Consider the following 20,519-nt stretch of genomic DNA (forward strand, 5'->3'; position numbering starts at 1 on the left):
ATTATTTGTTTTCCAATTATATACAATAGCAGTTTCTATCAATTTTTTTTGCAATTCCCCCATCCCCTCCCCCCCAGAAGGCAGTCTGATAGTTTTTACGTTTGTTTCCATGATATTCATATATCAAAGTTGAATGTGTTGAGAGAAAAAAAATGCCCTTAAGGAAGAAAGAAAATATTAGAGATGGCAAAATAATGTAATACATAAGATGACTTTTTTTAAAAATTGAAGATAATAATCTTTGTTCTTCATTTAAACTCTACCGTTCTTTCTCTGGATACAAATGGTATTTCTCCATCACAGATCCCCTGAAATTGTCCATTTATTACAACGATGCAGTGAGTGAGCAAGTCCAGCAAGGTTGATCATCACTTCATGTTGTTGTTAGGGAAAATACTTTTAGTTTCAAATAACCACATGAAAATCAGTTGAGTTCTACCACTTTCTTTCAACCACTGCTTCAATAACTATACAGCTTTAGTTGTCACTCTTCTCTAGAACTAAGTTTCTTTATCAATACAATGGGTAGGATGGATTACTGTGAAAGATTTCAGAGGGTCCATGAATTTGGATAAGAAAAAATTATAACCTAATTTCAAAATAATTGTTTTCCTTTTAAAACTATATATTTTATATATTGTAAAAATAGTATTCTGAGAAGGGGTCCATAGACTTCAGACACAAAAGAAACCTAGATGATTTCTAAAGATATTATTAAACTTGGATTCTATAATTCTTAGATTAATTGGTTCTGTACCAATTAAAGTCAGTAAAATTAAGTTCAGGTTTTTCTGTGCAAAGTTATCCACCTCAATTATCCTAATCAGAAGAAAGAAAGTGTCTGACAAGACCTGAAAAGCAGAGATGACTAGACATATGAGGTACAAAGTTCTCAGAACACTGACCTGTGAACAGACAAAACCTAAGGCTTTGTCTCCTTTAAACTAAACAAACAAAAAAGTAAACCTTGACCCTTTCTATTTAAAAATTATTTTGAAACAAAAGCTTAAAAGGCAAACAAAGAATCCTCCTTTAACTCCCCCCCACCCTGCTTATTACCCTCTAACCTCGTTTACTAAAAATATATAATAATAATAATGATAACAATTATTATTCTATCCATGGACATAGGTTTTGTCCCTATTTGGTCCAGTTAATCTCCCACTATTCAACTACAGTTTGCATCTTTGTCTATAGACAGCTTTTGGCACAAAGGATTCAATTGAAAGCAAACATCCATCACTACTTAGGAAATGACTGAACTCTCAAAGCATATGCTATACTGAAAACAGTTCTCAAATGTCATCAGCACATCTACATAAAAACACATATTTAACTAGATAGCTCTGGAGACAAACACATTTAGCTACAGTGAAGTGCCAGTTTTGATATCAATACAATGGGTCACTACACAGACTAAAAACAGTTAATGACAGCAGGCTTAGAGAAGCTTCAATATAAAGTACTAATGTAATATAAAAATTCACTCAAACTCAAAGACAATTCTAAAACTGGGATATGTTGCACATGAGAGTGGACAGAAAAAACTCAATGAGCATATCCCTGGTGAAAGAAAGAAGCAGTAATTAAAAATGGAAGTACATTTGGCAACTACCAAAAAGTATAAGACATAAATTTTGGTGCTGGAAGGGCCTCAGAGATTAAGTCTAACCCTTCATTAAAAAAAATTGATAATTTTTATATTACACTAATTATATTACACTAAATTTCAAATTTCAAATTTCCAATTTCCCTCCATTTCCCAACAAGCCTTCCCTTGTGACAAAGATCAAGAAACAAAAACAAAACACAGTTCAGCAAAACAAAGCAACACATTGACTCAGTTGGGCCCCCAACTGAGTCAATGTGTTGCTTTGTTTGGGCACTATATGCCCAACTGCACTATACTTCATAAGTATAATCTCCCAGCTTGGTAATGAAGGAAAGGAGGTTCATTTTCTTAAGCTATACCCAATCTTAGTCACTGCTCTTCCATTTTATAATGTTATGGTAATTGTGTATATTGCTTTGCTGGTTCTGCTAACTTCTTCCTGTCCTTATAGTCTAGAAGACTGAGTTCAAATTCTGACTGCCACTTAGTACCTGTGAGATACTGAACAAGTCATTATCACTTTAGGCTTCGGTTTTCTCCATTATAAAATGAAGACATTGGACTAGATGCCTTTATGGATTTAGACTATCTCTAAATTCATAGTTTTATGACATAGTCTTCTTTCCAGAGTCTTCTCTAAACTCTTCATATTTTTTCATGGGAACCAAGATTGCTCCATTATGTTCATGTACTACAATTAGTTTAATTATTTCTTATATGATGATTCTGTTTCCAACTTTTTACAATCACAAAAAAAAAATTGCTTCAATGACTATATAGATGGTCTTTATTTGGGGGATCTCCTTGGAATGAATGCATGGCTAGCAGTAAGCTCTCTGAGTCAGAGGATTTGGATTGTCTCTAGATCCTTGACTAATGCTAATTGGCAACCCTTCTATAATTTAGTCTTAAATCTCAGCAACATAATGTTCCAAGACAATTCCAAAGGACTCATGATGAAAAATGTTTTCCACATCCAGAGAAAGAACTGATGGAGTCTCAATGCAGATTGAAACATACTATTCTCATTTACTGTGTTTTGTTTGTGTGTGTGTTTTTCCTTTTGGACTGTCTCTTCTTTTACAATATGACTAATATGAAAATATGTTTTACATGACTGCACTTGTATAACCTATATAAAATCACTGTCTTACAAAGTGAGAAGGGAAGAATGAATGTTAGAAATTGTCTTTATATGTAATTAAAATATTATTTTAAAATTTTAATCTTAAAGAATTGCCTAAGGCATCCTTTGGGTGAAAGAATGGACTTAAATCCAGTGTCATTAGGCAATCTCTGTATCCATTCTGTCATACTGCCTCTGATAGATCAAAGGATATGGTGATATTTTAAAAAATGGTAAAAGATTATACTTAGGAAATGATATTTGCTTCTCTATCACCCATATTTTGCATTATATTTCTTCCCTCACTTTCTCCTAGAGAGCTATCCCTTATAATAAAGGGGGGAAAGGTTAGCAAAACTGAAAACATGCTGAAAAAGTCTAATGTCATAGGCAGGGCACTGCAACCCAGTATACCATGCTTCTACATTAGGGATGAAACGGGAGGCCTCTTTTCATATTTTTTCTTTGGGACCAAACTTGTGATTATAATTTCACAATATATTCTTTGCTATAACAAAAGAGCCTACTATAAACTTTGGTATATAAAGGACCTTTTCATCCTTTTGTTTTACAAAATCCTCAACAGCTTTCCAGAATTGTGATCAATTCCCAGCTCCAAGAACAACATATATTAGTCTTCCTGCAATTTCTTCTGCATTGACCATTTACATCCTTTGTCCTCTTTGCTAAGTTTTAATACCATCATTTTACAAATGAAAAAACTGAAGCCATGAGAGAAGATGGGATAATTAGTGACACAAACAGGATTCTAAATCACTTAGTACAATCCTATCATTTTACAGATGGGTAAACTAAGATCCAACAAAGTAAAATGTTATGTTGAAGATGAGAAAGTCGGGGCGGCTAGGTGGCACAGTGGATAAAGCACCAGCCCTGGAGTCAGGAGAGTACCTGGGTTCAAATCCAGTCTCAGACACTTAATAATTACCTAGCCACGTGGCCTTGGGCAAGCCACTTAACCCCCCCCAAAAAAAATCTAAAAAACAAAACTTCAGGGGTGGCTAGGTGGCGTAGTGAATAAAGCACCGGCCTCAGGAGTACCTGGGTTCAAATCCAGTCTCAGACACTTAATAATTTACCTAGCTGTGTGGCCTTGGGCAAGCCACTTAACCCCATTTGCCTTGCCAAAAACCTAAAAAAAAAAAAAAAAAAAAAAAAGATGAGAAAGTCAAAAAGCTTTGGAAACAAAGCAGGACTGGAACTTGTACCCAAGTCATAAAGTCATATATGTGGTTCAATATTCCTTTTCTATGCAAGTTTCCTAACTCTCAATTTGATATTCATGCCAATAAACCATATTACACTGCAGTAGGATCATATTACAGTGTAGGCCCCAACCTCCCCTTAAAACCAAGAAAAAGATAAGCAAAAACTAACAACAGTTATATTTTCAGATTAATTTATGATTTGCCTTGTAGTCAGTAATTAGCACCAAGAATTTAACTTAATTTAATGAGCATTTATGAAGCCCCTGCTAAAAGAGTAGAAAAGACCCAATTTCCTACATCTTTAGGAATTATACTTAAAACCTATCTGGTGAAGTTTTCATTTCCTTTAGGTAAAATGGGAGGTTGTTTTAATATTCAAACCTGCATTCGCATGACTCAAGTAGCTGTAGTGTTTTACTCCACTATGCAGGTGGCTGTAATAAATAATCCTTCAGCAGAAAGGGTGAGAAGTAGTATGGTGGGGTGTAAGTGGTAAGAATAATAAACCATCATAGCACCCCTACAGAATGGTACTTTAAAGTTTTGCAAAGCTCTATACAACAACTTAAGGGTATTATTCTCATTTCACAGATAAGGAAATTCAGTCAGAAAGGTAGGACCCCTGAGGTGTAGGATTCAAATTCAGATTTTTCAGACTCCAAGCCTAGGGCTCTGTACATTATGACACCCTCTAGCAGTCTAGGGGTAATAGAAAAACAGAAAACAGAGTGGATGCCCATCAATGAGGGAATGCCTGAACAAAGGGCAGAATATATGAATGAATGTACTAGAATGTTTTTGAACCATAAGAAATGAATTTGAACAAGCTAATGCACAGTGAAGAAGGCAGAGCCAATGTTATAAAATGATACTAATGTAAAAGAAAACATCTTTAAAAGACATTAGAATTCAGATCAATAATGATGAATCTTGATTTCAGAGGACTGATGATAGAAATATGTTCCCTTCCTTTTGGAATAGGAAAAAAAAGATAAATAGGCAGTGTGGAAAGTCACATACAGGCTACCAGACATAGTGAATCAGCTGACCTATTTTGTTTTGGCACAGGGAAGAATATTCATTGGAAAAGGAAGTTGGGAGGTATTTTAGGAAGTGATGCAATCCCTCCCTCCAAAATATCAATAAATAATTTCTTTTCTTTTCTTTTTTTTTTTTTTTGCGAGGCAATGGGTGTTAAGCGGTTTGCCCAAGGCCACACAGCTATGTAATTAGTAAGTGTCTGAGGTCAGATTTGAACTCAGGTACTCCTGACTTCAGGGCCAGTGCTCTATCCACTGTGCCACCTAGCCACCCCAATAATTTCTTTAAAAAGAAATAACAGGGAGCTTGGAACCAAAATTTCAAGGTTCAGTCCTTTCTTAATCTAATCTGTAAAATGGGAATGCCAGTACTTTTATTCCACTTTCCCTCATAGTGTTTCTGTAAGCCCAAATGAGACAAATGTGCATAAAATACCACATATATAAATATAGGTTTTCTTATGCTCTTCAGTAAAATAAAATAAAAATCAAATAATTAAATAAAATGAGGTTTATTAGTATTATTAGACACCTGTTAATATTCTTCTTCAATGCCTCATCATGGCCTGGTGGTAACTTTAGTTCTTGAAGGCTACCCCAATGAAAAGTAAGCTGTTGCATGTTCTACCAATCAGGAAAGGCTTACAATAAAAGGCCTGATGTTGAACTGTATGTCTGCTGTCCAAGAACCAATCTAGTTAAATTATAAGAGATTGATCACCAAATTGGTCATAAGGGTGTGAATTCTTCAACTAAAGCAATTCTTGAAAACAAGTTATCAAGATATAAAGGAGGTTACAATCAGTATTGGTGGAGAAAAGACCCACACCAACCAAATCACTGATTCGTGAAGTATTATTATTAAAATAAGCCCTACTAACCTAAGTAAGAAGAGATAAACAAGTGAATATGTTTGAGATATATATAATACACACATTTATCTATGTAAACACTTCCATTTATATATATGACATACATGTATGTATATACGTATAACACACATACACATACACCCCTTTGTCTTGACAAACATGGAGAGTACATGCTAAGTTTCCATCAACTATACTGTTCCTTCACAGAAGTAACTTTGAGGAAAAGCATATTTATCAGAACAAGGCGACCAGAAAGGAAAACATTTGACATTTACCTTACCTCACAAGTAACTGGCAGAATGGTCTTCACATCCTTCTCTTTTAAACCCACAGAAGCTTCTTTCACACCATTACCCATACCAGTCTTGTTGATAATGGTAGAAGATGGTATTCCTAGGTTAAAATAAAAATGTACAATAAATCACACAGAAATCATCCCATCAAGGAAGATCTTAGAAAGAACTTCTGGAAGTGACTGGCATCACTTCCAGTTCTAAGACCCCAAGTTTAAAATCAAAGTCGACTATATGACAGACCTTCAAATACTTGAAGTCAGTTATATCATGAAACACTGGTCCTTCTTACCTTCTCACACTCTTTTTATTCTCCAGGTGAGACATCCCCAGCTTTTTCACACAATACTCATATAGTATGATCTTGGGCCCCTCCAAATTTCTTTCCTCAAACATGGCACAGAACCTCAGTTCTTGTCTTGGGTACCTATGGTTACTTTGTATGACATCTATTTCTGTTCTTCTCTATCCTCCACCACAAAATCTATTGTTAGCATTTTTATCTAAAAGTATGGTAGCCTGAATTAACAAAGTGTTTAATCAATGTTTAGTAAAATAAATTTGCTAAAGTAATTTATATAACATACAAAGGCTATTGGAAACCTGCCTGTTTCATTCACATCACCAGAGTTTGACCCCATCCTACATGCCTTCTATAAGCCACCTGATAGAAGGATCTCAGAAGTCAGCCAACAAAAACAAATTAACAAAATACTGATGTATTTCCCTAGTTACATTCAGAAGGATTCATAAACATGGCTCAACAGTGTTCTGGTGCTATGACCAACCCACTTTTTCAAAAAAATATATATGCCACAATAAGCACACAATATAAAGTTTACCCATTTCTTGATTATCTTTTAGGATATCAAAGCCCTTTGCATTAATCAAAAGATCCCAATCACTCTCAAAGTCACATGTAGAGGTGGTTAGCTGGGGTAAATTAGTCAACAGCAACTTTTTCCTCTGAACAAAATGTTCTTTGGAAAATAGATTTTAAGTCTCTAAGTTTCATAATGTCATGCATAACCCCCCTCCCCAACCTGGCAACTTGTTTATAATACTCTACAATTTCCTTTTCTCATCTGTCTTAAAATACCAAAGTACTTCCCCAACATTGTACAACTTTCAAAGCACCACTGTTAAAGCGGCAAATGACATATGAATTTCATTCCCACATATTTCCTGAGGCTTAAACAAAATTGAAGTGTTTATTTGTCCAGTGACATCACTCTATTAATTTCTTCAGTAAATGTTAATACATAAAGTCTTAATAAAGTAGAATACAAACTGCACCAATGATCATGGTATATACAGATGAATGGCCAACAATGACTGGAGAAAGATTTATGGAATCAAGTTGAACTGACAAAGTTTAATTTGTGATAGTGGATTTTTTGTACAAATTAATAGTAAATTAGAAATGTAATATTTTTATAGACTTTTTTATTTATTTTGAGTTCTACAATTTTTCCTCTAATCTTACTTCCCTCCCCCACCCCCCATAGATGGCAATTTGTCAAAATGGAATATTTTTATTATATAGGCTATGCCTTTCTCTACATGTTGTATAAACAAAGTCATCATATACACATCCTTACCACAACCACCTGAATCCTGCTAAGCTCCCCCATGAAGACATCCCTTAGTTCTTGACATCTGCTTGGGTATGTCTCTCTGCTCTATCCTCATGGAATTCCCTTGCTTCTGTAACAGATATCATTTCTCCTAAATTGTGTTTTCATGAATCCTAACCCATGTTTGGAAGGATACACTGGTAGATGTTCCTCCAATTGCTTAAAGCAGTTAGTTTTTCACATTTTACTTATATTGAGAGAAATACTTTTGACTAAAAATCACTTTAAATACTAGAAATACTTAACCAAATGGCTTACTTTCATTAGCTCTTTGTTAAAGAAATGAAATAAACAGATATTTAGATAACATCTAATATCTCTTTCATATAAACAACCTAAGAAAAGGCATCTTCAAGTTCAATCTCAGATCCCACAATTCTGAAGTATAAGTTTGTAAAATCACCAAAATATACTTGTGGTCCTTTATTTCCTAACATTACAACCAAGTCTGATTATATTACTCACTAGTCCAAAGACCCTTAAAAATTCTTCCCAATCCATAATTTAAAACACAAATTTTTTTTCTGTTGATAATAGTTCTTCACTATGTAGTCCTAATCTACCTTTCTATTCACCACTTTATAATATTCCTTTTTGAACACTGTACTGGGCCTTCCTGTTCCTTGATTTTGTCTTAACAGTTTTCTGCTCCCATGTTCTGGAACATTTTTCCCCTTGCCTGGGGCATATTCTTCTCATCTCTACTACTGAAATTCTTCCTTCTATTTTAGGACTAAGTTGGGTGCATTTCCTCCACAAAGTCTTTCTGAAGCCTTCAGCTGAAGGTGATCCCTTGAACCTTTCCTCTTTCTTCCATGTATGACCTCTCTGATAAATCTACAACACTCTAATTAGTATTATAATTATGTGTATATAATTGGATAAAATAAAATGCTTGAAGCAGGTGAAGAAGACATATAGCAAGTATATGCCCTTTTCCTCTGCAGTAATATTAGATTGGGGGGGGGGGGTCTGTCCAGATCTACTTGTAAGTCACCCAATCTCAGTCTGTCATTTGACTCATTCTTTATTTACTTTTATTCAGTCAAGCTTTAGAATGAGTTCTGGCTATGTTTGGATATTTTATTTCTTATGAATTTGCAATCTCATTAGCATTAATCTATTCAAACTCCCACCTCAGTTAGTTATTAATAATAAATATTATACATAATTCTATTTTATATAGTATACATATGTTATGTAATGAAATGGAAAAAAATCTCCCTTCTCTCCTCCCTTCATGTCTCTATGTTTAAATATAAAAGTAAAGAATTTATATAATTTATAAATGAATGGAAGCAATAGTAAACATAAAGACATATATGTAGATCTATTTACACTATCTTGGCCAAGACAAATGTCATAGCCTGAGCCATCTCAAACTCTCAGTCTAGCTCAGTAGCTGTCTTCTCTTGTCTTACTGTATTCAATTTCATTTTTCCAAGTGCCTTTTGGATAGTATTTCCACCCCTACTTCATAACCATAGCTCCAAAGCAGAACTCAGGATCTTTCCTCCCCCTCAACTCACCCTTCTTTTGAACTTCCCAACTGATGACAAGATCCCCCCTTTAAAATCATCTAGGCTCACAATCTTTGTGTAACTCTGCAGACTCCCTCATAACTATCAGTTGCCAAATCTTATTTCTATCTCTTCTATTCACTCAGTAACTTCTCTAGGTCATGCTCTTCTCACCAAGATCGCTGCCACAGCTTTCTAGTTACTTTTCCCCTTTTCCCACCTCACATGTCTTCCCTTCCCACTCAATAACTGATGATCTTCCTAAAGTCAGTCAATAAGCTAACATCTATTATGTATCTGCTATGTGGAATAAAAAAAGTCAAAAGGCAGCCCTTGCTCTCCAGGAGTTCACAGTCTGAGAGGAGAGATGACTTGCAAATATCTAAGTGCAAACAGGATATACAAGGTGTCTCAAAAGCTATTAAGATTGAAAACTACACTAAGAATTTGGGGACACCTTGCATATTAGGTAAACTGGAAATAATTTCAGGAAGCAATAAGATTAATGAGGACCTAGAGAGGCATCTTGTAGGACTACAGCTGAGACTAGAAGGAAGTCAGGGAAAGTAGGAGATGAGAAGAGAGAGCATTCCAGGTATGAAGAACAGCCAGTGCAAACTCTTAGAGTTAAGGAGATGGAGTGTGATGTGCGAGGAATAGTCAGGAAGTCAGGGACATTGAATCACAGAGTGTGTCAAATTAAAAGCCACACACAAGACTTTATTTTTTATCTTGAGGTGATGGGAAAACATTAGAGTTGATTGAATTGGGCAGAGAGAGGGGTGATCAGATCTGTGTGCTTTAGGAAGATCAGTTTGCTTGTTTAATCAAATATGGATCGAAGTGGGAGAGACTTGAAGTAGGCAGATCCACCAGTAACCTTTCTGCAATAATTCTGTATTAAGTGATGAGGGTCTGTGCTCCAGGATAGTAAAAGGGTCACAGGAAAGAAGAAAGTGTCACAGCCAGCACCACACCATCATTATGGAGAAGTTTTGTTAACAGTGGACCCTTTATCTTGACAGTGTCCTTTCCAAGGAGGTACACATTGACAATAAGGTTGACACATGCATTGCCTGAGCTAGCTCAGTATTTGGGAGGCTCTGATAGAAAGTGTGGGAGAGAAGAGGTATTAGACTGACTACCAATCTGAAGTTCTATAGAGCTGATCTCATTGCCATAGGCCTGTGAAACCTGGACAGTCTACCAATGCCATGTCAGCAAACCAAATTGTCTTCATTTAAATTGTCTTATGAGAAATGTTATGAAGGTAGAAATGGCAGGACTTGGCAACTGATTGGCAATATAGGGAATGAGAGAGAGTGGGGAGTCCTGGATGACACATTGGTTGTGAGTCTGAGTAACTAGGGATCTAGAGATAAAATAAAGAGATGGAAGTCAACCAAATAGAAATGATCATTTGAAATAATGAAAGCAAATTAGATTATCTAAGGAGGTTTGAGGTTTAAGAAACATTTACACTGAAGGATCTGGTGGGGGGGTGACCCTTGATTGTTGGTTTAGAGACAAATAATTTTTGGATATGTCTAATGTGAATATTTTTCTTGATATGATAAAAAGGGACCTTTGAGAGGGGGAGGGGAAGAATGATAGAAAAAGAAGAAAAACACTAATGAAGGATGTGAAAAAAATAAACAAATCAGAAGGAGGTTAAGGGCAATAAATAAATGAGAGAGCCTTGGGAACTAACATGATTTTTCAAATTCATACTTAAACTATTGATAGTTTGTTTCATTTATGGAAATATTCTTTTTTGTATTTGTCAAGTTCAGAATAACAAAAAGATTAAAGATATCATTTTTAGTTCTTCCTAGTGGACATATCTAGCTTTGAAGCAAGGAAGATCTAGTTAGCTTCAAGTTCTTCCTGTGATACATAGTGACCATATCACTGTAGGTGATGTTCAGGTCAAGTACCTCTGATATGAGGGCTTACTGAGCCCTTTTCAGAGCTGCTTACCCAGAGTCACACATCCAGTTAAGTTTCTGAGGCAGGATTTGAACTCAGAAAGTGCTGGTGCATGATCTTCTGTTTGCAGATGACTGTGCACTCAACGCAGCCTCTGAAGCTGAGAGGCAACAAAGTATGGATCGACTCTCTATTGCTTTCACTAATTTTGGTCTAACAACACAAGAAAACACAGGTGCTCTCTGTCAGCCAGCATCACACCATCCATATATGGAACCACTGATTATAGCAAATGGAGAAGTTTTGAGAACCATGAACAAGTTCACTTATCTAGGCAGTGTCCTTTCCAGGGAGGTACACATTGACAATGGGTTTGACACTGCATTACCAGAGCTAGTTCTGTGTTTGGGAGGCTCTGATAGAAAGTGTGGGAGAGAAGACTATCAAACTGAAGCTCGACCTCATTGCTATATGCCTGGGAAGCCTGGACAGTCTACCAAAGCCATGTGAGGAAAACAAATCACTTCCATTTAAATTGTCTTAGGAAGATTCTGAAGATCACCTGGCAGGAGAAGATATCAGTTACTGAGGTCCTTTCTCAAGCTAGCAATCCATCATTACTATAGAGAGTACAACTACGTTGGGCCAGACACGTTGTTAGAATGCCAGAGATATGCTTGCCAAAAAACACAATTTTATAGAGAGCTCACATAGGACAAGTGCTCACAAGGGAGTCAGAAGAAGCGATATTGAGACACCCTTGAAGGTCTCATTGAAGGACTTTAGAATACAACATGGGAGACACCAATACAAGACTGCTCAACATTGCATGCCCTCATTAGTGAGGGTGCTGCACTCTAAGAGGAAGGTAGAATAGAAGCACCTCGAAGGAAACACAACATACATAAGTTTAGAGTACCCACCCCAGGAGTTCACGTGGGCTATTTGTGCCCGATCTATGGTAGAGCAATCCAAGTTCATATTGGTCTGAACAGCCACAGTTGGACACACTTGTAATTTGTTTCAAACATAGGGTTGTCATTTTGGTCTTCTTCAATTATAAAGGACAGGAACCAAACCAAGCACCTGATTCACCTTATTCTTATCTGTAGCTCCAAGAAACTGTAGCATGCACAGAAGCCACACCTCAGTAACACCAACTTGGTAGGTGGGATTAACCAGATTGAGGGTAACTCACAGGTCTCAAACCTGTCAGTGAACTAGGAAGATGTCTACCCCAAGCAGATGAAAACTTTTCCCAGTGGAATGGGTAGATGAGAACAATTTGTTCCAATGACCCTGAAAGAGGCAGACATTGTGGAGTTTGGTCAGACATTGAAGATGCCAAAATCAACAACTGCATCTCAGGCAGTGAGGCTGGCAACTTTGTACAACTCTGTATCACTTAAATCCAATTCACAGGCAAGTCAAGACATCACCCATGATATCATTGGTCCTCTTTGAAAATGAAAATCAGGGGTGGCTAGGTGGCGCAGTGGATAAAAGCACTGGCCCTGAAGTCAGGAGTACCTAGGTTCAAATCCAGTCTCAGACACTTAATAATTACCTAGTTGTGTGGCCTTGGGCAAGCCACTTAACCCCATTTGCCTTGCAAAAACCTTAAAAAAAAAAGAAAAGAAAATGAAAGACAAAGCTGAGATGCAACAAAGTATGGACTGATTCTCTATGGCTTTCACTAATTTTGGTCTAACAATACAAGAAAACCTAGGTTCACGGGGTGCTAGGTGGCACAGTGGATAGAACACTGGCCCTGGATTCACGAGTACCTGAGTTTAAATCCAACCTCAGACACTTAATAATACTAGCTGTGTGGCCTTGGACAAGCCACTTAACCCCACTGCCTTGCAAAATCTAAAAAAATAAGAAAAGAAAATAAGAAAACCCAGGTGTTCCGTCAGCCAGCATCACACCATCCAAATGTGGAACAGCAATGCTAATAATAAGCCTACATTCAAAAGAAATCATAAAAAATGAGAAAAGTCTCACATGTTCAAAAACAATTATAGCTCTTTTTATAGAGAAAATGAACTGAAAATTGAGGGGATACCCATAATTTGGGGAATGGCTGAACAAATTATGATGTATGAATGTTATAGAGTGCTATTGTTCTATAAGAAATCATGAGGGGCCAAATTTTAGAGAAACATGGAGGGGCAGCTAGGTGGTGCAGTGGATAGAGCACCAGTCCTGGAGTCAGTAGGACCTGAGTTCAAATTCGGCCTCAGACACTTAATAATTACCTAGCTGTGTGGCCTTGGACAAGCCACTTAACCACCACTGCCATGCCAAAAAAAAAAAAAAGAGAAACATGGAAAGAATTACATGAACTGTGCTGAGTGAAGGGAGCAGAGCCAAGAGAACATTGTACACATTAACAGCAACATTGTGAGATGATCAACTGATGGATGAAGCTCCTCTCAGCAATTCAGAGATCAAGGACAATGCTGAGAGACTCTGCTACAGACAATACCTTCCACATCTAGAAGGAAAAACCATGGAATCTGAATGCATACTACATTCACTTTTTAAAAGCTTCTGTTTTTCTTTCCCATCTCATGGTTTTCTTTCTTTCTCTTTAGTTGCAATTCTTCGTATACAAAATGACTAATATGTAATATATTAAACACAAATATACATGTACAACTTTTACCAAACTGTTTGCTGCCTTGGGAAGGGGGGAAGGGAAGGGAAAGTGGTAGAAAAATGTGTAACACATAAATTTGTAAATGAATGAATGTTGAAAAACTACCACAACATGTAAATGGAAAAATAAAATTTCAATGAAAAGAAAAAATACCTTAGTATTTCTTCTCAGAATAAGTATTTTTTCTTCTCTTCAGTAAACACAAGAATTAATTTTCAGTTTCTCTCAAGCATTTCCTTGTAGAATTTCCTCATAAAATTATACAAGAGGATCTCACAAGGAAAAAAGTTTCTTTTCATTGTCTTTCTTTTCTCTCCGTAGATCATCAAGTTTACAGATAACACATAGATTGCCACAGAGATATTTTTCAATTTACTTTTTCAAATTTCTGAAACAAATTCTTTGTTGAATTCTCTTTATGAAGTTTATTTTTTAACATATTACAACAATTCTGAAGAGGATTAAGTTTCACATTACTGTTCTCTGTGTATTTTCTATGACTTACTCCTGTATCTCAGAAAAAAATATTCACCTTTCCCTGACTCCTTAGGGAGCCATTTTTCTCAACTGACTTTTCAAATTGTCAGTACAAACTGCTTTTTTTCTCAGTGGTTTTTTTTTTTTTGGTTCTTAAAGCAACAGTGATAATATCTATGGTATCCTACAACTGAAACAATATCTATGGTATATACAATTGAAATAAGAGTAAAATTTGTCCCCTTAAAACAAAAGTATAAATCATTTAGGAGGCATATCAAATTCCACATGAATTAACATTACCATTAAAATATGACATCTATTAAAGCGAAGCACTACTTAGTAGCCTGCTCTAAATCTTAAGGTGATATAACTAGCAATAATAGAGTTATATAACATAAAACAAAACATGGTCATTAGTTCATAAGCTCTTTTCACCTTGCATTTATGGTGCATTATTCAATACAAATGAATTGGTAACCAAGAAATGTCATAGGAAAAGGAAATAACACAATCAAGTTAAGGCTGATCTATTCAAATCAACACTGCCATTAGTTTAGGCTTGATTTAGGAAAATCCTCCCCAACAATTTCAGCTCTTCAAAAAGTGAAAAAGACTGTGTCTGGAAGCAGCAAAGTCCCCTTTACCAGATAATTTTAAGCAAAGCCTAAACCATTTCTCAGGGGCACACTTAATCAGGTAGAGTTGGATTATAGATTCTGTAATACCACCCTCCATAAAAGACTGTAAATGGCAGCAAGTCAGTCAGTATTAGGTAAAAATATGTAGTCAAAGTTTGTCTTCTAAATGCATATAATACCTCATAGGATCACTTCATGCCTCCTAACAAATTTTATCAACCTCTTGTCCACTGGCCTCACAAAACTAAAATATGTTTCTTGAGTCCTTGCCAGGATGGTCTGATAAATGAATTTCCTGCTAAAGTGTTTAATGGGTGACATTAATTTTTAATTCCAGCTCTGCCACTTAACCAATTGTGTGACTCTCAGACAGTTACTTTGTTTCTCAGTTTCTTCATTTGTAAAAGAGTGTTAGTAAGTCAATAAAGTATTTATTCAGTGCTTACTATACTCTAAGCCAGGGCTGTCCAAAATGCAGCCCAGAGTGCAATTTTATGCAGCTTCCTGTGGGTTTACTAAATGCTTTGGTAAACGAAACCAAGTTACCACAGAGTTCTCACTAAAATGGCAAATCAAATTAAATTGTTTATTGTTTCAATAAAAAAAATTTTTTAAAGTAAGGTTGGGCAGCCATGTTCTAGGAAGTATTATAGCATTGGTTTGTGCTATTTCTTTGGATCACAAGGAAAAACTTTCCATAATCTGAAAGTTTCAGAGAAATGTGAATTGTCATAATGCCATTTTTCTTTCAATGACCAAACCACTGCTCATTCCACCAATTTTTCAGTTTTCTGCTCAGCTGTCTGTAGTTCTTTAAATACACTAAGAAAATGAAAAGCTGGAGAAAAAGCATTCTGGGTATAGCAGTCTATCTGATTCCAATAAATTTGTCTTTGGGTATTCTTCTGGAAATAGCGTCCAAAGATTCTGAAACAGAAATTCACCAACATGACTTTAGGGAGAGTTCCAGACTTAAAACAGAGCTTCCAATACCCAAATCTCCAAAGAGGACTGGCTGTTGCAATATTAAAGTCTCTTCTCATTTCAGTCCATTATCAGCTGCCAAAGAACACATCATGCTCTCTCCTTCCTGCCCCCTGCAACTCCATGAATTGATAAAAATGAAGGGGAAAATACAGAATCTGTTAAATGAAAAATGAGAACTCTACAGGGTTTACCAGCAGGATAGTTCATTTCTTTGGGGGTTTTTTAGGTTTGTTTGTTGGGTTTTTTTTTTTTTTTGCAAGGCAATGAGTTTTAAGTGGCTTGCCCAAGGCCACACAGCTAGGTTATTATTAAGTGTCTGAGGCCAGATTTGAACTCAGGTACTCCTGACTCCAGAGCTGGTGCTCTATCCATTGCACCACCTAGCCGCCCCTAGTTCATCCATTTCTAAGAAGGCAATATTTAATTCCATCAAAAGTAAAGTATAGGGGTGGCTAGGTGGCGGAGTGGATAAAGCACCAGCCTTGGAGTCAAGAGTACCTGGGTTCAAATCTGGTCTCAGACACTTAATAATTACCTAGCTGTGTGGCCTTGGGCAAGCCACTTAACCCCGTTTGCCTTGCAAAAACCTTAAAAAAAAAGTAAAGTATAACATTAGAGAAATGCAGGTGTCTTGGCTCAATGAGGAAACGACATTCAATTTTATGCCAATGGTAACATAATAAGCCAAAGTGCTTTTATGTTGCCCTGAAGGCAATTATGGGTCAAAGAACTATGGTGCATCTTAACTGCTCAGTGCTGATGGATCCACACTGACCAATGATAGGGACATGATACATATGAAATGGGCTGAACACTTCCATAGTGTTCTTAACAGACCATCATCAATCAATGCAGAAGCCATTGATAGTTTACCTCAAGTTGAAGTCAATCAGCCAGCTGAAGTCCGGACTGAAGAAGAGGTTTTGAATGCCATTAGGCTCCTTTCAAGTGGCAAAGCACCTGATACTGATACTATTCCAGTTGAGATCTACAAGGTGGGTGTTCTATTGTTCATTCAAAAACTGACTGAGAGGGGCAGAGCCAAGATGAAGGAAGGAGAAGAGCCTCTCTTTAGGTACTCTCTCCAAAATATTTCAAAAAACTTAAAATTATAACTCTGACTAAATTTTTGGGGAACAGAACCCACAGAAAGACCTAGTGAGGCAATTCTCCAGCCCAAGGTAACCTGGAAAATAGTGGGAAGCTCTATTCTACCAAATTGGAGGAGCAGCACTGCACAGGAAGGAAGGAGTTTCAACCTCCTGGGAACAGCCCCAGGGTGCCTGGGAGCAACCCTGCCAGCAGCAGTCTCCTGACCTGCATCCCAGGGAGCACCAAGCACAACTTGGAAGATCAACAGGGAGACCTCTGCCACAACGAGTGCAAAGCCCAGGCCCTCAGTATGGCCAGCACCCAGTGCAGCCCAGATTCCAGGAAATGGAAGCAGGCCCGTGGAACCGTCCTGCAGGAGCCTCCAGGCAGCTTTGCCCTGAGTACTCAGCCAAAGGAAGGTAAAGGTGTGGAAGGAGACCGCTGAAGTCTGTCCTCTGTCCCTGGAACAGGACTCTGGGTCTGTGACCACATTCAGACTCTGGTCGTAGTCTAGGCCCCCCATAGAGCATGGACCCCCCCCCCCACCAGCCTCCAGGGCAGAGGGGTCAGCTTGTGGTCATTCACAGACCAGGAGAGCAGTCAGAGCCTCACACACTGAGTCCTTTTGGGGGGGTGTCCCAATAAAACTCAAAAGCTCAGGAAGCACACCAAAACCAGACACAGGCTGGGGAAATGAGTAAACAGAAAATGAAAAGGAACCTGACCATAAACAATTACTTTGGTCCCATGGAAGATCAAAATATTCAATCTGAAGATGAGAAAGTCTAAGCTTCTGCCTCTAAAGAACTCCAAAATATATAGAAGTTGGGCTCAGGCTATGATAGAGCTCAAAAAAGATTTTGAAAAATCAAGTAATGGAGATAGAAGAAAAATTGGGAAAAGAAATGAGAGAGATGCAGGAAAAAAATGAAAATGAAGTCAGCAGCTTAGTCAAGGAGATCCAAAAAAAAGAAAATACTGAAGAAATAACATGTTAAAAACCAGCTTAGGTCAAATGGATAAAACAGTTTAAAAAGTTATTCAAAAAGCAGAATTGGCCAGATGGAAAAGGAGATAAAAAAGCTCTCTGAGGAAAACAAATGCTTCAGATGTAGAATGGAGGTAAAGGAAGCTGATGACTTTGCAAGAAATTAAGACACAATACTTCAACACCAAAAGAATGAAAAATTAAAAGAAAATGTGAAATATCTCATTGGAAAAAAAAACAACTGATCTAGAAAACAGATCCAGCAAAGATAATTTAAAAAATATTGGGATAGGAGGGGGCGGAGCCAAGATGGTGACATGAAGGGATCCAGTCTTAGGAGCTCTCTGATAAAAACTCATAAACTAAGGACTCTAACTAAACTTTCAAGAGACAGAACCCACAAAGGGACCCAGTGAGGCAGTTCTCCTACTCAAGGTAACCTGGAAAAGAGCAGAAAGGCTCTGCTCCCCGGGGCTGGAGAGGTGGCCCGCCAGAGGGGTGGCCCCCCAGAGCAAAAGAACTTCAGCCGCCCAGAGGCAGCCCCAGGGCGCTGGGAGCCTCAGCTCACAGCAGCGGGGGAGTCTCCTGAGCTGCACCCCATGGAGCACTGGCACAAAGTGGGGAAACAGTGGGGGAACCTCTGCCAGAGAAAGCACATGGAGCCCAGCCCTCAGGGCACACAGGGAGCAGCTTGGTCTTTCTGCAGCCCAGACCCGGAAACAGAAGCAGGTAGAGCTGGTAAGCAGGAGCCCCCAGGGCATGAGCCCATTGAGCTGAGGGAAGGGAGTGAAGAGAGACTGCCAGCTCTGTCCTCTGCCCCTGGAACAGGACTCTGGAGCTCTGACCACATTCAGATCCTGATCACAGTCTAGGCCCCCCCCACAGAACAGCAGGGCTCCCCCCCACCTCAGCCCCATGGCAGAGGGGGGCACTTATGGTCATTCACAGACCAGGAGTGAGGACAGAACCTCACACACTGAGACCCTTGTGGGAGTGTCCCAAAAGCTCAGGAAGCAACCCCAAAAAACAGGCTTAGGCTGGGAAAATGAACAAAGAAACAAGAGGAAGACCATTGAGAAATATTTTGCAAATGAGCCCAAGAAGGATCAAAATACTCAGTCTGAAGATGAGGAAGCACAAGCTCCTGCATCTAAAGACTCCAAGAAAAACAGAAATTGGGCTCAGGCTATGACAGAACTCAAAAAAGACTTTGAAAATCAAATGAGGGAGTTGGAAGAAAAACTGGGAAAAGAAAGGAGAGAGATGCAGGAAAAACATGAAAATGAAGTCAGCAGCTTAGTCAAGGAAATCCAAAAAAATGCTGAAGAAAATAGCATGCTAAAAAAACAGCTTAGGTCAAATGGATAAAACAGTTCAAAAAGTTATTGAGGAGAAGAATGCTTTAAAAAGCAAAATTGGCCAGATGGAAAAAGAGATAAGAAAACTCTCTGAGGAGAATAAATCCTTCAGACAAAGAATAGAATTCAGGGAGATTGATGAATTTAACAGAAATCAGGAATCAATACTTCAAAACCAAAAAAATGAAAAATTAGAAGAAAATGTGAAATATCTCATTGAAAAAACAACTGATATGGAAAACAGACTTAGGAAAGATAATTTGAAAATTATTGGAATACCTGAAAGTCATGATCAGGAAAAGAGCCTTGACATCATTTTCAAAGAATTACTACAGGAAAATTGCCCTGATATTCTAGAAGCAGAGGGCAAAATAGAAATGGAGAGAATCCACCGATCCCCCAGAGAAAGAGATCCCAAAAAACCAACCCCTAGGAATATTATAGCCAAGTTCCAGAACTCCCAAGTCAAAGAGAAAATATTACAAGCAGCCAGAAGGACACAGTTCAAATATTGTGGAGCTGCAGTCAGGATCACACAGGACTTAGCAGCAGCTACATTGGAAGCTCGTAGGGCTTGGAATACAATATACTGGAAGGCAAAAGAGCTTAGAATGCAGCCAAGAATGAACTACCCAGCAAGGCTGAATGTCCTCTTCCAGGGAAAAAGATGGACTTTCAATGAACCAGGGGAATTTCAAATGTTCCTTTTGGAATGGCCAGAGCTGAACAGAAGGTTTGATCTTCAGATACAGGACTCAGGTGAAGCATGGAGATTGGAGGAGAGGGGGGAAATAGGAGGGACTTAATGAGGATGAACTGCATGTATAGAAAAATGATACTGATAATATTCATATGAACCATCTCAGCTAATAGAGCAGGTAGAGGGAGCTTTTATAGTGGAAGCACAGGAGAAAGCTGAATTCGAATATAAAATATGGTGTAAAAATGGAGTCAATAAGAAAAAAGGGAAATGGAATGGGAGAAAGAAAAAGGAGAGGGGGAATAGTCCAAGCTATTTCACATAATAAGATTTTTTTTATTACAATGAGCTAT

The 20,519-nt window shown here is 37.7% G+C and overlaps 1 protein-coding gene across 2 annotated transcripts in view; it reads right to left on the minus strand.

Moving 5' to 3' along the window:
* Positions 1 to 20,519, minus strand: part of SLC25A42 (solute carrier family 25 member 42) — a 68,405-nt gene that overhangs the window by 23,915 nt on the left and 23,971 nt on the right. For both annotated transcript variants that reach the window (XM_074204698.1, XM_074204697.1), the window contains exon 2: positions 6,160 to 6,272. In XM_074204698.1, the coding sequence (XP_074060799.1) occupies positions 6,160 to 6,237 (78 nt within the window). In that variant the 5' untranslated portion in view covers positions 6,238 to 6,272. The remainder of the gene's footprint in view (positions 1 to 6,159; positions 6,273 to 20,519) is intronic.

The sequence above is a fragment of the Macrotis lagotis genome, chromosome X (genome assembly GCF_037893015.1).
Source record: "Macrotis lagotis isolate mMagLag1 chromosome X, bilby.v1.9.chrom.fasta, whole genome shotgun sequence".
NCBI classification, from domain to species: Eukaryota; Metazoa; Chordata; class Mammalia; order Peramelemorphia; family Peramelidae; genus Macrotis; species Macrotis lagotis.